General features: G+C 41.8%; 1 protein-coding gene across 14 annotated transcripts in view; it reads right to left on the bottom strand.

Annotated features, from left to right (window-relative positions):
• The window catches only part of DTNB (dystrobrevin beta), a 275,346-nt gene that overhangs the window by 231,219 nt on the left and 25,903 nt on the right, over positions 1-18,224 (bottom strand). For all 14 annotated transcript variants that reach the window (XM_014593108.1, XM_014593114.2, XM_014593115.2 and 11 more), the window contains exon 4: positions 2,874-2,959. In XM_014593108.1, the coding sequence (XP_014448594.1) occupies positions 2,874-2,959 (86 nt within the window). The remainder of the gene's footprint in view (positions 1-2,873; positions 2,960-18,224) is intronic.

The raw sequence follows: 18,224 nt of genomic DNA, 5'->3' as shown, positions 1-18,224 counted from the left end.
TGTAGGGTGTGTGCGCTCGCCAGACAGACAGAGAGAGACATAGAGACAGAAAGCGAGAAATCACCCCCCAGGGGGGATGGTCACGCCGCAATCCCTTCTCCTCCATTCTCCTCTCAGGATCTTGGGCACGCACGCACACGCGCCCAGAGTGAGTTCTAAACCACCTGGTCCGGGACACGAACCGCGGTCGACTACGTGGGAGTCCAGTGACATAGCCATTACGCTAACTGCTGGTTCCCCCCATACAAATTCTTTATCTGGCATCATCATTATTAAAAAACAAACAAAATTCCAATTGTGTATTTGTTTAAGTAAAGTAAAATTTCATCCATATTATCTTCCTCAGAAAAACAACACGCTGAAATATGAAAATATGAAATAAACTTCAATCCAAAAGAGTGGAATTTTGAGAAACCACATGAGTACCCTCAGAAGAGTATTTAAACAAAACTATCATTTTTCTGACCAGAAATACATTCCACATTGCTGATTTCTGAAGCAAAGATAAATCAGAAAACACTTGACCAAATATATTATCTAAGATCTTTCTCTAGAATATCTAAATCTGGGCCAGCCAGTGGCAAGGTGGTTAAAGTACTGGATCCCACATGGTCAACTATGCAGTTCGAGTCCCCAATCCAGCAGCTTAAAAACATGTCAGACTTGTGTGCATGCATGCCCAAAATCCCGAGAGGAGAATGGAGAACAGGTAGCAGTGTGGTCTCTCCTCCCCCCAGGGCTGCTTTCTCACTCTCTCTCACTCTCAAGAGAGTGTATTTACCCTGTACTAAAAAAAAATAAAAATAAAAAAAGTATCTAAACCTGTATCTAGTGAACTATAGCTTTCCCACTCCCAATATCATAGTAACATGTAAGAAAAAGCACAGAAGGGACCAGCAGTTAGCATAATGGCTATGTCGCTGGACTTCCATGTAGTTGACCATGGTTCGAGCCCCAGACTGGTGGCTTAAACTCACGCCGGGCACATGTACATGCATGCCCACAATCCCAAGACGAGAATGTAAGAGAAGGGATTGCAGCATGGCCCCCCACCCTGGGGGGTAATTTCTCACTTTCTGTCTCTCTGTCTCTCTCTGTATCTCTGGCAAGCACACATGCCCTGTAACAAAAAACTCTCAAAAAAAAAAAAAGAAAGAAAGAAAGAAAGAAAGAGCACAGAAAACATGAGGACTGGCAGGTGGCGTGGTGGTTAAGGTGCTGGACACTCTCACATGGCAGACCATGGTTCGAGTCCCAAACCTGGTGGCTTGTTTTCTCACTTTCCCCTCTCTCTGTGTCTCTAGTCAAATTAAAATAAATGAATGAATAAATAAAAAAGCAAGAAAATTAAAGAAAAAGCACAGAAAAGAAGGAAATAATCTTGTCCAAAAGCATATAGTTTAATCTGACCAAGCACTCTCTACGTGTCAATTAAAATTAAAAAGTAGGGCAGAGAGGAATATTGCAAGGATGCAATCATCTAAACCCTGGCCATGAGAAATACCGCAGGGTAGACGATTTCTTCAACAAATGCTCTCAGAGTATCTCAACACTTTGTTAAGCCAGGTTTCAATCCCACCTCTCTGAAACCTGGTACTGGGTTTCTTCTCTGTGGCGACTGGTATTACGGCTCTGAGCACCGTAGCGTAATTACACGCATGTCTCCTATGACGGTGTTTGCAGAGTGGAGAACAACAAAGTAGCTTAGAACATGGCTCTCAAGTTAGTCCGAGGAGGAATCCCACCTCTGCCTGCTCAGTTCACCCATCTACAAAATGAAAATACCACCTGTTCTGTTCAAAGGAATTTTAAGGCTTCCATGAGAAAATATTGGGTTGTCGGAAAAGTTATGATGCATTTTTGCACAGCAAAACAAAAAATAAGTCATGACTTTTCCAACAGCCCAATATATGTGAAGTACCTACCAAGACCCTTGGCGTGTTTTAAGCAGTTAGTAAAAATCTCACGACAATAAATAAAAAGTAATAAGCAACACAATTAAACAAGTATAAATTTCATCTCCTTAATTTTATCTAACCATCCTGCAGTGTCTTGTAAAAAGTAAAATACCCTAACAGTCAATAGTAAGAAAAAAAAAAAAAAAAAAAAAAGATTTTAGGGGAAAAAAAACAGGTCATCAACTTCTAAGTAACTGAGCCTGTCTCTAAGGTACTAACAGAATATTTAGTCACAGCAAATATCACCTGGTGAAGACTGAAGTTATTTTTATTTATTTATTTATTTATTTTTGAGAGGTTTTCGCTATAGGGCACGTGCGCTCGCCAGACAGACAGAGAGAGACAGAGAGACAGAAAGCGAGAAATCACTCCCCAGGGGGGATGGTCACGTCGCAATCCCTTCTCCTTCATTCTCCTCTCGGGATCTTGGGCACGCACACACACGCGCCCGGCGTGAGTTTTAAGCCACCGGGTCCGGGACGCGAACCGTGGTCGACTGCATGGGAGTTCAGCGACATAGCCATTACGCTAACTGCTGGTTCCCAAGACTGAAGTTATTAAGGGCTAAAGTTGGCCAAATCTGGTAAAAGAAATTAAATTAATTTGCTAAAGAAAAGCTCTTGACATAATCATCTTCGAGCCTAATTTTTAATAATATGAAAAACATTTTTTCAAGAATTTTTAAAATGTCAGCATGATTATTCTGAATCTCTTCAGTTTTCTTACTTTACAAAGCACTAACGAATGAGATTAACCACCTTGCCCATCTGAACAGTAGGTGGCATGGCTCACATACTCTGAGCCAGCTACTTTAGAAAACCCCAGTATAGCATCACCCAAAATTCTAAAAACGTTCATTTAAAACTGCTTTAAAAATCAAATAAGAAAATTTTTCAAATAACAAAACATACTTACATCTCAATTTGTCCAGCATTTTCCCACCACACATGGTCGCTAACATGGCTTTAACTGAAAATACCGTCAACTTGCCTCGGCCCTCGCTGCAAAATAAACATTAGAAATAATTGCTCTCCGAAACCACAAAAACAATCGAATGCATCACTAAATATCAAGTGACCAGTAAATCGATTTCTGCTCTTCGTGTTACAGTTTTACCACATTTAGAACCCTAACATCTTTTCCTCTGGAGAATTAAGGCTAGGTGAAGAATGCTATAGCTAACTTGAATGACCTGAAAATGAATTTTAGAAACATTCTGTAAAGCAACTGCCGTTGGCCATGTAGGACAGAGGCCAAACGGACAAACCTGAGTCAATTCCTATCAATTAAATCCATAGAGTCTACAGCTCGGGTGTTTTCAAGAAGTCAAAACAGAGGGCCCACCTGGCTTGAACATAACTCAGAAACATATCCTGCCACCAGGACATGTAACAGGTTATTACTATGTACTAAAGGTGGGCGGGGCGCACACTGCTATGAAGATGTTGGAGGACCTCATCTTTGCTTGTTTTGTTAGCAGGTGTTTATCCTAAGAAGCGCCGTCACATCTGTCTCAGATCTTCTCCTACATCGTTCTGAGAAAAATGAAGGGGAAGGGATAATAATACCAATTCTTTTTCTGGCGATTGGAAAGATGAAATAGCAGGACACAAGCAAGTTACCCAAAGCAATGCTGTGGATGACCAGCAGAACCAAGACAACGTCCCCGAGGCTCCCTGTCCCAGCGAGTCCACTACGCCATCCTTTCCACTAAAGCCGCACTAGCTGGTTGGTGAAGCTTACAATGGCCCTCTGTGAATTTTACAAAGCTGTGCTCATAAAGTTTCATATTAAACTCAGGAGTACAAGAAACACCTTTGTTTTAACAAGAGCTATGTCATCTGAGTTTTGAAAAGCAAGTATCATATTGTTTATATTCCCATTTTCCAAACCTTCTTTGCATAAAGAAAGAGCACATCTAAGAAACACCAAGTGGTCTGTAGGGCCAGACCATCATCAGTGAAAACATCATCAAGAAATACCAATATCTGTTGTAGCCAGACATTTAACTACTACATCTCCCCAAATTATAAATACAGATACAACAGGAATCCCAGCAACTAGCTAAAGTCACGATAGGGTTTCAACAAACAGAATACAGTTCTTCAAAATAAAGATACTGCTTCAGTTGTAAGACAATGCAGCACCTGGAAGTGATGAGGCATACCCCAATGTCAAATTTATTTTGTTTGGATAGATTCTAAACATGGGTAATCTAATTTGCATACCGCATTGTATGAGAAGTCAGTGGTTAAAAGATCATTTAAGTTAAAAGGAATGGATCTCTAAGGCTGATACAGAACTTTTACAGTGGACTTTTCTTTTTACCCCTACCAAGGCGATGCTGAGTCTACATTTAAGCACACCCTATTTAGAGACAAATATGCCTCCCACTATGAAAACACACAAGAAAAAAAAGTATGAGTGCCCCCATCTTTCTCCCAAACTAAGACATGGTGCACAATGCAAGCTGCACCGATAAAATGTGTTCACTCTAGCCTTCACTAGATGGTAACTGAAGAGGCAAAACTCAGGTCTGCAGGTGGCGTGGTGGTAAAGGTGCTTGGATTTCTACAAGGCCAACCCTGGTTCAAGTCCCAGACACAGTGGCTTGAAAAATCACAAGGGGGCATCAGGTGGCATGGCAGTTAAGACACGGGACTCTCACATGCCAACCATGGTTCAAGGCCTGGTCCTGGTGGCTTGCTTTCTCACTTTTTCTCTCTCTGATCAAACTGAAACATAGTAACATTAAATAAAATTAAATAAATAATTATTTTAAAAAAAGAAAAATCACAACAAATAATGTAATACATAATTATTTTTTAAAAGAAAGAAAGAAAACCCAGGCACTCCAGAAGACTCAGATGGCAGCAGGAAAAGCAGCTACACCCAGGGTCCTGGGCAGCAGGGATGTGGGTCAGGGAGATACACAGAGCCCAGCATGAACAGTGTCTGGTACACAAGCACTGACGTCTGTGCAGAGGTGACAGAGGCGTCTCCTGGGGCCAGTTATGTGAAGAGATTTTGAGCTTTGCTCCTGGCAGTGAAGTTTCTAAGCCTAAGTCCAAAACTTCTCAGGACTTGCAGGCCATCCACGTGCCTTTAATAAATTAGCCCAAAACGGTTTCCTTCTCACAGTGAAGAACTCTGATGGCCACAGCTTCTAGCCTGCAGTGAAGTGGCCCAGAAAGAGAAACAACAAAAGAAACTACTGCTGAAGCCCAGAGTGGGACCAAACACATCTGGTGACCAGCAGGCACGAATGAGGAGGAAGCGCTCAGACAGGAGAGTCAAGACTCGGTGATGTTTTCAAAGGTAAATGTGCTCAAAAGTGTTTTGCAGACATAGAAAGAATACAGTGCAAGAATACCCAGGAAATCCCACAGGAGAAAGAAATAACGAATCTTAAAAGAGATTTCCATACAAACCAAGCAATTGGTCGTGTTGGAAGGGAGGAGAAGGGCTGTGCCACAGAAATGCGAGGGACTAGACGCCAACAGCACCTGTTTCTGACCCCACGGTACCCACACAGACGCCTGCAGGGGAACGACTCGTTCAAACTGCACTTCATGTTATGTATTTTTCTGTAGGTGTTTCCTACTTCTCGATAAAAGCCATTTAAAAAAATAAATCCCGGGAAAGTGAAGGTTGTTATTATTAGACAAGGCTAATAATGGTTTAAGTGGGGAAACGATGATGGAAGATCCACAGGTTCAAAGATACTTAGGAGCAGGGCCAGCAGATGACGTAGCTCTTATGTCGCTGGACTCCCACATGGCCAACTATGGTTTGAGAACTGGACCCAGTGATTAAAAATCATGCTGGGCACGTGTGCATGTGTGCCTAAGATTCTGAGAGGAGAATGGAGGAGAAGGGATTGTGGAGGGGCCGTTCCCCCTTGGGCATGATTTCTCACTTTCCCTCTCACTGTCCATCTCTCTCTTTCTCTTTCTCTCTCTCTCTGGTGTAGTCTGTAGTTCAAGTCCTGGACCCAGTGGCTTCAAACTCCCACCAGGTGTGTGTGTGTGCATGCCCAAAGTCTGGAGAGGGGAATGGAGGAGAAGGGACTGCAACATGATGATTTCTTGCTTCTGTCTCTCTGTCTCTCCGTGTCTCTCGGCAAGTAAACATGCCCTATAGCAAAAAAATCTTTCTTAAAAATAAAAAGATACTTAGAAGCCAGACAGTGGTACAGTGGTAATGCAGCTAGACCCATATGAGAAAGGTCCTGGGTTCGTGTACCAGGACCTACCGGCACCTGCTGGGCATATATGTGTCTATGGTCTGGGCAGGCTGAGACTGGGAGGGCACCCCTAATGGGGATGCCTGTCCCTCTGCCTCTTTTTCTGTCACTCTCATAGAAGGAATAAATAATCTTAAAAAAAAAAAAGTTTTTAAAGATACTTAAGTCATATACACTACAATGCATAAAATTTTCAATGATAAAATGTATAAAAAGAATAAAACATTAAGATACCATGGCCTAGACCCTCCTCTTAAAGACCCTAATTATATGGCCTGGGGTGGAGCTTTGGCACTGATAAGTCTGAAAAGCTCTCCAGGTGATTCAAAGGCACAGCCAGCACTGGGAATCACTGGTCCCAAACAGACCAGCTTTATTAAAAAGAAGGCCCAGTGCCAGGTGGTGGCTCAGTGGTAATGCAGGGAAAAGGTCCCGGGTTTGTGATCCAAGGTCTCCCTGAGTATGCCAGGCATGCCCATGATCTGGGCCGGCTGGCACTGGGAGGGGTACACCCCACCTTTGTCACGAAGGAAAAATAAACTCAAAAAGGGAGGAGGGAATGGGACCAGCAGATGGCATAATGGCTACATCACTGGACTCCCATGTAGTCAACCGCAGTTTGAGTCCTGGACCCGTCGTCGGCTTAAACTCACCCTGGGCACATGTGTGTGCATGCCCAAAATCCCAAGAGGAGAATGGAAGAGAAGGGATTGCAGCATAGCCGTACCCCCAGACGGTGATTCCTCATTTTTTGCCTCTCTGCCAAACACAGATACCCTATAGCAAAAATCTCTTAAAAAAAAACAAGGGACCAGCAGTTAGCGTAATGTCTATGTCGCTGAATTCCCATGTAGTCAACTACAGTTTGAGTCCCGGACCTGATGGCTTAAACTCATGCTGGGTGCATATGCGTGCATGCCCAAGATTCCAGGAGGAGAATGGAGGAGAAGGGATTGTGGTGTGGCCATCCCCCCTGGGGGTGATTTCTTGCTTTCTGTCTCTCTGTCTCTCTCTTTCTAGCAAGCGCACACGCCCTATAGTAAAAACCTCTTCAAAACAAACAAAAAAAAAAAAAAAAAAAAAACAAGTCTCAATAATAAAATTGGCAAAGCACAACTTCATATACAAATACACATGGAAGAAATACTAATTAAGCACACTAATTAAGGCACTGACCTTCATTAACAATGAAAGAAAAAAACAAATAAAAACGAGATTCATTTTTTTAAGAGTCCTAAATCTCCAAAGACTGTCCTTAATCTAGTGTGAAGTCTATCTTTTTTTTTTTTTTAATGTTTTCATTCATTTATTTTAATTTGATGGGAAAAAGAGAGAAAGTGAGAAAGCAAGCCACCAGGTCCAGGACTCGAACCATGGTTGGTCAGGTTGGTAGGAGTGTCCAGTGCCTTAACCACCATGCCACCTGCTGGTTCCTGAATGTGAAGTTTAGCTTAGAACACTTTTAAAGAAATAGTTTGACTACGTTTTATTTCCTTTTCTTTTGTAGTGTAATTATTTATTTATCATCACTTTTCATAATTACTATAAAAATGATCAATTTAGAGAGAGAGCAAATGTATTTGGCAGAACAAAATAAGTCATCTCTCTGGTTTTCTTTTTTTTTTAACAATTATTTTATTTAACTTTATTAAATTATTACTTATTTTTTAATTTGACCAGACAGGGACAGAGAAAGGGAGAGAGAAAGTGAGAAATCAAGCTGCCAGGTCCGGGACTCAAACTGAGGTCAGCCCTGTGGGAGTCCAGCAGCCCTCATCACCACGCCACCTGCCAACCTCTCTGTTTTTCTTAAATATTAAGCTATAACCATGACTATGGTTATGCCTCTGGTTTAATTCTGGATGACATCTTTTTCCTCAACTTTTCATTAAAAGATAATAAACACACATAAAAGTGCACAATTCATAAACGTGCAGTTTGATGAACCTGCACAAATTAACACATCCAGGAAACTAGCACTCAGGTCAAGGAACAGGACGTTACTAAGACCCAGTCACATACTGTACCTCCTTCCTAAAACTAGCCCCAGCAGTGACACCTCTATCTCAACTTTTTCTTTTTCTTCTTTTTTTTGCTATAGGGCACCTGCACTCGCCAGACAGACAGAGAGCATACGGGCTTGCTGGTGGGAGACACAGAGAGAGGGAAAGTGAGAAGTCACCACCCAGGGGGATGGTCACACTGCAATCTCTTCTCCTCCATTCTCCTCTTAGGATTTTGGGCACGCACACACACGTGTGCCCAGCATGATTTTTAAGCTGCCAGGTCTGGGACTCAAACTACAGTTGGCCATATGGGAGTCCAGCACCTTAACCTCCATACCACCTGTTGGCCTGCTACATTTTTTAACTGCCAAGAGGATACAAGTGCTTGTGTGCAGATGAGGGAGGGAGGGAAGGAGGGGGGGAGAGAGAGAACTCTCCAGTGGGGCACAGTCATATCACAATACTTTTCCGCCATCTCTCCATCCTGTCAGAATTTGGGGCACACACACCCACGGGCCTGGAATGGTTTGCAACCACTAGCACTCAGAGTCAAACCTCAGTTGAGGGACCAGCGGGTTGCATGGTGGTTAGGGTGATGGATTCCCACATTGTGACCTCCAGTTTGAGTCCCGGTCCTGGCAGCTTATTTCTCTCTCTCTCTCTCTCTCTCTCTCTCTCTCTCTGGTGAACACACATACCTTATAGCAAAAATTTTAAAAAATAATAAAATAATTATTTAAAAAAAAACAAAAACAACCTCAGTTGGAGGTGCTGGATCTAGCTTCCTGTGTACAGGGCTTAACCACTATGCTCTGGGGACACCTCAATGTGACTGCATTTGACTTACTTGTATTTTATTGGGAGTTTTTGTGACTATGATCTTGAGGGCTACTGATTTGTTTCTTCTTTCTTTCTCTCTCTGTCTCTCTCTCTCTGGTGAACACACACACTCTATAATGAAAACTAAAATAAATAAATAAATAAATAAATAAATAAATAAATAAATAAATAAGTAGCAATATATAAAAAGGATAAAAATCACAACCCAAAGGGATTTATCCTAAGAATGTAAGACTAGTTTGACATTTGAAAACCAATTGATATAATTCACCATCTCAACAGACTAAAAAAAGAGAGAAGTTTATTATCATCTGAATAGGTGCAGAGAACAAAGTTCAACATTAATTCATGATATTCTCAAAAAACTAGGAAAAGAGGAACTTCCTCAGCTTGACAACAGGCATCCTTAAAAATAATATCGATAACGGTGAGGGAGGAAGGGGATCAGGGAAAAAAAACATCCAGTAGACACAAAAACGAAGCTACCTGTTGTCTGTGTGTCACACACACATAAATACATTTTCTTTAACTCAACTCTGAGACAAATAACGGCCCTAGGTTAGGAAAGTCTTATATTCAACAAAGAAAAACAAATGCACAGTCCACCCTTGGTATCCACGTGGGGACTGGCTCCAGGACCTCTCTATGGACACCCAAGTCCCCTATATAAAATGGTATAGTATTTACACCCTACACACATCCTCCTACATACTTTAAAATCATCTCTTGGGGCCAGTAGGTGGCATGGTGGTTAAGGTGCTGGCCTCCAACATGGCTGACTGCAGATCAAGTCCTGGACGTGATGGCTAGCTTTTTTACTTTCCTTGTCTCTCTGTCTCTCTCTGGTCAAACTTAAAAAAATAAAAATAATGATAGTGATAAATAAAATTAAATAAATAATTCTTTAAAAACTAATACATAAATCTGGGACCAGCAGGCTATGTCACTGGACTCCCATGTAATGGACCCTGGTTCGAGTTCCGGACCTGGTGGCCTAAACTCACACCGGGTGCGTGTGCGTGCGTGCCCAAGATCCCAGAGGAGAATGGAGAAGGGATTGCAGCATGACAATCTCCCATGGAAGGTGATTTCTCGCTTTCTGTCTCTCTGTCTCTTTCTGTCTTTCTGGCAAGGGCACACACCCTATAGCAAAAACCTCTCCAGAAATAATCATAATAATATATAAATAATTCTTTAAAAAATCATATCTTGACTATAATACATAATACAACATAGTGCTATATAAATCACTGTTATACTGCAAGACTTCTTTATTTGTATTTATTTGTATTATTTGTATTCTTTACTTTGACCATCTTTGTTTTAATATTTTTTCCAAATATCTTCAATCTGAAGTTGGCTCAACCCATACAAAAAGGACTGACTGTAATTCTCAGCACTAAAACACATGTATCCACTTCCATTCATTAGAGTATTACTAATCTTGACTGCTGGTTTCTGATCAGTGAGTCTGTTCATTGCCAGAATAACCTAAATCAACCTATTTATAATTTTTTTTTTAATTCATTATCCCCTCAGCTAATTATTACATGTAATATGTGGTCCTTGAACACATCATTTCTTGTAATCACTTTCCAACCATTTTTCTTTTTCTTTTTTTTGAGAGATTTTTGCTATAGAGTACATGCATTTGCCAGAGAGACAGAAAGAGACAGAGACAGAAAGTGAGAAATCACACACACCTCTACCTCCACGCTGCAATCCCTTCTCCATTCTCTTCTTGGGATTTTGGGCACACACGCATATGCAACCAACGTGAGTTTTAAGCCTCCAGGTCCCAGACTCAAACCGTAGTCGACTACACGGGAGTCCAATGATATAACCATTATGCCATCTGCTGATCCCCCAACCATTTTTCTAATTAATAACAGCCACCCAGCAATCTCCGCATATCATCATCCAACCAGCAAACCATGCATCCTCTCTCCTTTGCCTGTGTGCAGGGATGCAGATGCACGTATGCAAACATCACATGATTTACTGAGGGCAGGGCGGGGGGTATGTAGCCGCACGTCAATGTGTAATTCAACAGGATAAAGGGGCCATGTAAGTAAAGCTGAAACAGTGTTAAATGCCTGTACAAGTAGAAGTATCTGAGACTAAGGATCTTTAAAAATATGAGGGGGATGTCTTTACATATAGAAGAGAAACTGGAGAAAATGCTCAGTGAGTCCTTAAGGTTTAAGACTCCACGCAGGAGTATGGAACCATGCGTTCTCAGAATCGGGGAACAGGCTCGGCTCTTAACTAAGAATTGGTACTTCGGAATTAGAGGGCATGCCATCACCACAACTGCAGGGTGACCATTTCCACTATCAACAGATGCATTCACTCTTCAAAAGGAAATATTAATATAAACAGAAATAGCTACGAAACTCACAAATGGTGTATTTCAAGACAGTTACAGATACTTATCGAGGATACTTACATTTTTAAATCTAAGTGTCATTTTGTATAAAGAAATAATCATCCAATAAAATTACTGAAGGGTATTCTCAAAATCCTTACTTCCTCAAATCATGTCATTTATCCTTTTCCCTTTGAAAGGAAAAAAATAACTTTACCTCTCTCCTCCCAGCTACCTGCTTTCTAGGGCAAACTTCAGCACGTACTTCCCTAGTTTTGAAAGCTTCTCTTGGCACTGAAGCCCCTGCCTACTTTAACCTTAACTACAACTTCCTGCAGCACCCCCCCCCAAGCCCAGAAACAGTGCTGCTTTTACTTTCCTGATGTTTCTACAGAGCCCCAGCATCCTCTACAACCAGAGCCAAGCAGAGAAACTGCACTTACTTAGCAGCTAATACTCCAGGCCTGCATCTCTTATATAACTGTTTCCCAAAGTGTATTCATTTCTCCCACGAGAGACAGAGACACAGATGCAAGCACCTGCAACAGGGTCTTGTCACACTACGACCCGCCTCCCAGCCTCCCAGCCTCCCAGCCTCCCAGCCTTCCAGGATCATGGCCAGGCCCAATGATGTACCTGGTATATTCAGGTCAGCCAGGGATCTGAACCCCTGGTCTTCCCATACAGCAGCAGTATTGCACAGCTATGCCCTACTGTCTGCACCACCGCTGCTGAGCCAGAACTCATTCATGAACCTTTCCACACACCCACCAGGCATCTGGAATTATTCCGTATAATACAGAGCCAGACGGGAACACAGTAGTAACCCCAGTGGCCCCACATGGGAAGGCCCCAGGTTCCCTCCCAAGACCTCCCTCTATCTGGCAGATGCGTGTGCCCTTCATCTGAACTGCGTGCTGGGGATGGATCTTGGCGTGCAGATCCTGTTGGAAGTGCCCCCCTCCTCCTCCCTCTTCCTTCCTCCCTCCATTCTTCCCTCCCTTGAGCTGTTTTTCTTTCTCTCTCTCTCCCTAAAATAAAATAAACTTTTAAAAACTAAATAAAGTAGTCAGCTGCCCCTGGTATATACAAACTCACAAACATCCGTGTTGTTATTACCTGCGATGTAAAGTCCACGTTCATACCAGAGCGAATTCTCGTGCACAAGATGTGGAGAAGACACTTAACGTGGTTTTATCACAAACAGCTGTGAAGTTGATCACTAGGTCAGTATTTAAAATACAATACAATTAACAGTGAACACTGGGAACCAGCAGTTAGTGTAATGGCTATGTCGCTGGACTCCCACGTAGCCGACAGTGGTTCGCATCCCCGACCCGGTGGCTTAAAACTCACGCTGGGCGTGTGTGCGTGCGTGCCCAAGATCCCGAGAAGAGTAATGGAGGAGAAGGGATTGCAGCATGATCATCCCCCCTGGGGGGTGATTTCTCGCTTTCTGTCTCTATGTCTCTCTCTGTCTGTCCGGCGAGCGCATGCGCCCTATAGCGAAAACCTCTCCCCCACAAAAAACAAAAAAAAAACAGTGAACGCTGACCCCTACATAAAGAGAGCAAAATGAAAGGATGAATGTGTAATATCTCTTAAGGACAAAAAAGAGGGGAAACTTATTATTTAAACCCACCAAAATAGAAGCCCTTCGGGGAACACCCTCCCTGGGAACACGATGATTCTCTTTCTCAGACTTCTCTGCATGATTCATTTCCATAGACCTATCATTTTATAGTCTCACAATAAACTACGCACTCGACTTCTAAGCAGAGTTCTCATTATCCGACACCGAGAAAACACCGCCATTAGCTCGGTGCCAAGCTAAGCAGACAGTGAGTCAGTCACCCTGATAAACACTGTGGGGTTTTACTACGCAGGTACCTTCAGGGGCCGGCAACCCTCACCTGCAGCCTGTGGGTGGGAAATTGTCCATGTCGGTTTAATAGGGGCTCTAACTCGGTCTCCTTTTGATATTTAAACTAGCCTAACCTGGAAGAGTTTCTAGCTGTGCACTATCTGCTAAGAGTCTGCTACTCAAATTAATAGTTTTGGAAACAAGATTAAGGGAGCATTTTTTACTCATGAAAACAAGCTGTTACTGTGTCTTTAGCAAACAACTGTAGGTGCTGCCAACCGTAAATTAGCACTTCTCACATGAAAACAGACTTCTGCTGGAGAAACACTGTTACCAGCCCAATTACCGTATGTCGCTGAAAGTAATAAGTATTTCTCTTTGATTTTCAGAAACTCACATTTTTCTAATTAATCTTAATTTACAAAACTTCGCAGTGAATGGATTATGCAATAATCAAATGCAAATCAAGAATCCATTTGGCAAATGTCAAACAGCTTAATCAAGAAAAATCCACTTAGAATATTATTCAATTTTATCATCTAAACGTCTGCTGCCTCTCGTTTCAGTCCTACAAACATAAAAAACCCAGGGCTCTGCTTATTGAGGAACCAGAGACAGGCTGTCATCTCTGCTCTCCAGGACCTTCCGTCCCACCTGTGCACATCAGCAGCAGCATAAAACATGGAACCAAAGCCAACAAGCTGATACGGACGAGAACACGGGCTCATCAAAACGAAGGAAATGCAGTTGGCTACAGAGCTGGTAAAAATCTGGGATGAGGGGCCAGCAGGTGGCATGGTGGCTAAGATGCTGGATTCCCACGTGGCTGGCCGTGATTTGAGTCCCAGACCCAGTGTTTTGAAACTCACGCTGGGCACATGCGCATGCGTGCCTAAGATCCCGAGAAAAGAATGGAGGAGAAGGGATTGCGGCGTGGCCATCCCCCCTGGGGAGTGATTTCTCATTTCTGTCTCTCTCTCTGTCTCTTTCTGGCGGGTGCAAGTACCCTATAGCAAAATCCTCCCCCCCCCAAAAAAAAAAAAACAAAATCAACCTTTCTCTCTTAGTAAATAAACTTCAAGAAAAAGGAAAGAATAAAATAAACAGAAGAATAAACAAAAAGGTTCTGGAAAAAATGAATCCATCTATATCCTTGATTTAATTATCATACACTATATGCATGCTTTGAAAACTACACTGTATCCTCCACAAAGATATACAATGATTATTTGCAAACCAAGAATCATAACTTAAAAAGAAAGAAAAAATCTAAAATACTAGCTAAAATTAATGTAGGTCTGCATATACTAAAATCAGGAAGACTTTTGTCTAGAAATCAGCATAAACAGGGGATCAGCAGGTGGTATGGTGGTCAAGGTGCTGGACACTCCCACAGGGCCAACCACTGTTTTGAGTCCCAGACCTGGTGGCTTGCTCTCTCACTTTCTCTCTCTCTCTCTGTATTTCTCTCTCTCTCTGGTCAAATTAAAATAAGTGAATGAATAAATATATAAAATTAAATGAACAATTAAAAAAAAAAAGAAATCAGCACAAACACACGCTGAGGGTCTCATCCCACACCTCTCTCGCACAAGAGCACTCTATCGTGAGCACAGAGGGGAAAAGAATCTAAAATCCCCTGAATCATTCTCTACCATCTTCTGGAAATTTCCTAAACAAGTGATGATCAGATCCTTATAGGATAGTAGTTAGTGTGCTACTATTGTGGAAATTTGCTCATTCAGCACCAGGACGCCAACTTTGGCTCACTTTTTCCTCGTCCTCTTAAATCCTTAGGGCAAGCAGAGCTATACGTAAATACTGTATGTAAACAAGGACTATCTGTGCCTCTCAGGAAATTACGGTTTTGTTTAAAAGTCACTCACTAATAAGGAAGACTGTAACATAGCATTATCTGTTTTCAGCATGTCATAAGATGCTGGCTGGACAGATTGAGAATTTAAGGACCGCATTTGCTTTTATTTAAATGGACTTCTTTCTGCTATGTGTGTGTGTGTGTATGTGTGTGTGTGTGTGTGTGTGTGTGTGTACAGAGAGACAAAAAAGCAAGAAATTACCACCCCCAGGGAGGATGGCCATGCCACAATCCCTTCTCCTCCATTCTCCTCTCGGGATCTTGGGCATGCACGCACACGCATCCAGCATGAGTTTAAGCCACTGGGTCCAGGACTCAAACCGCAATCGACTACACGTGAGTCCAGTGACATAACCATTACACCAACAGCTGGTCCCTATTTTTAATTTTTTTAAGAATTATTTTATTTAACTTTATTTATTTATTTATTTTTCATTTGACCAGAGAGGGACAGAGTGAGAGAGAGCAAAAGAGAGGGAACGTGAGAAGCAAGCTGCCAGGCCCAGGACTTGAACCATGGTCGACCATGTGGTAGTCCAGCAGCCTTAACTACCACGGCACCTGCCGGCCCCAAGTCTGCTTTGTTTTAAACATACTATTGAAAGGGAACTGTGGAATTTTTCAAATCTATTTAAAGTAAACTGCTAAAACAAGATTTTAAAATGGTTATTAGCCACATGTTCAATCTATACACAAAATTTTTTTCATATAATATCATCACAAATTAGATACATAAGTATTCACATTAAAGAAATCTTTAGAGTGTTTAAATGAGCAAGAGTGTTTTCTACTAATGCTATTTTAGATGGTTAATAATAACCCTAGACCTGTTAATAATATTTCAATACTGATGTTTCTTGTAAATTTTATCAAAACCTAGTTTTATTAGATTTTTTTTTTACAGATTTCTTCCTTTTTAAGTAGAATTTTATTATACTGTTTTTTTGAACCAACACCTTTAGTGAAGGCCACTGACTCATTTGTAAAACAGAAATTGATTTGGAAAAAGGAAAGAAAAAACATAAAATGCAAGAATCAGAAATAAAGTATAAAAGGCATTTCTCAGGAACTTACACAGAATATTTTCCTTTCTTACACAGTAAGTGAAAAAGAAAGCAGCAGCTATTCAAGAAGACTGCCCTGTCAGGATTAATAGATGGAAAGTTTAGAACAGCAATTCACAATGAAATAGGCCTTCTGAAAAATAAGTCTTTCGTCAGAAATCACGGCCACTCAAGGGCTGGCCACGCGCCTGCTCCTGAATCCGTGAGGCTCTAGACAAGACTGCAAATGGAAACACAGCATATGTGTAGCTATTTAAAGTTATCAACAAAACTAATCACTATTTTTAAAGAATTGTTTATTTACTTAACTCTATTTGTTGTTATTCTTTAATATGACCAGCGAGAGACAGAGAGAAAAATGGAAAGCGAGAAACCAAACCACCAGATCCAGGCCTCAAACCACAGCTGGTCAAGTCGGAATCCAGTGCCCTTAACCACCACGCCACCTCCCAGCCCCCAAAACTAATAATTATTCATTAAAAGATGGTTCTACCTCTGTACCTTAACTAATATTATTTTTATACTGGCCTAAAAGCCAAGTTCAAATTTAGAACAGTAAGACGCTTCATTCTCCCGTAAGGGGAGAGCCTGGCCCTTTTTCTCCCCGCCTGCAGCACACCCTGTCCTTTCAAGGACTGCGTGCATGTGGACACTCCAGCCCACACTTGCAGGTCCTGCCTATGTCCACAGCAAACATCCACTCCACACAGGCGTATAACCGCCTAAAACTACCCACAAAGAGGGATACATACTACTGTTGGAAGCATAAATATCACTATAAACGGACCAAAAATTTTAAAATAGGAATAAATATTTCAAAAGTGACATAACTAATATGAAACAAGAATCTAAAAATTAGGTATGGAAAATGCACTAGTTAAGAAATAACATAATAGATGGAATAAACAGTAAAATGTCTCCAGATAAATAAGAAATTGATGACTAGAAAGGCAGATGGATACATTCTTTTAATAAAAAACATGGAAGGTAAAAGAAATTTTGGGCTGGTTCCATGGCCTGGTGGTTAAGGAAGCTGGATCCTATATGGCCACCATGTGGTTCAAGTCCCAGACCTGAAAGCTTGAGAAACACACCAGGTGTGTTTGTGTGCATGCCCAAAATCCCAAACAGAGGGAGATATTGAGAAGGGATTGCAGTGTGACCATTGTCTGCAGGGGTGCTTTCTCCTCTCTCTCTTCCTCTCTTCCTCTCTCTCTCTCTGGCAAGCACATGCATCCTCTAACAAAAAAGACAGAGAGAGACAGAAAGAATAAAAAAGAAAGGAAGAGAGAGAGAAAAAGTAAAAAAACAAAACCACATATAAGGAATATTAATAGATAAAGATGGGGCTGGCCTTGTGATCTCATGGTAAAAAGAGCCAGATCCCACATAGCTGACAGCAGTTCAAATCCTGGCCCCAGAGGCTTGAAAAACCTAACAAGATTGTGTGCATGCATGTCCCAAATCCCAACAGGAGAAAGAAATGGAGAAGAAACTGCAGTATAGTCATTCCCCATGGGGCAGACAGGTGCTTTCTCCTCACCCTCTTTCTGTTTTTTGCCTCTCTAGTAAGTATATGCCTCCTCTTTCTGTTTTTTCTCTCTCCAGTAAGTATATGCCTCCTCTAGCAAGCAAAAAAAAAAAAAAAACAAAAACAAAAAAAACCCTTAAACTAGATAATAATGACCTTGTCTTGTTTATAATGATATTATGTGGGGGGGGGGGAACTGCCTTTGAAGAAGCAAAGAAATAGCACAAAACCAGGACAGTGTTCACTTAGTTGACTGCAGGTCAGTGGGATGAGACGAGAGAGGCGAGAGAGAAACAGAAGTTACGGCCAGAGGGTGGGTGCACGAAGGCTTATTATTTCTAAGAATGAATGAATGAGGGAAGAGTAAATGTAACGCAATCAATTACAAGCCCTGGCAGGAGCCCAGGAAAAGGACAAGGATGGGCTGGAATGGTAGCCGTGACAGGAGGGAGAGAAGCACATAGGTCCGAG

This window comes from Tupaia chinensis, unplaced genomic scaffold (genome assembly GCF_000334495.1).
Source record: "Tupaia chinensis unplaced genomic scaffold, TupChi_1.0 Scaffold139757_1, whole genome shotgun sequence".
In the NCBI taxonomy this organism is placed as follows: Eukaryota; Metazoa; Chordata; class Mammalia; order Scandentia; family Tupaiidae; genus Tupaia; species Tupaia belangeri.
This window is presented reverse-complemented; position numbering and strand designations above follow the sequence as displayed.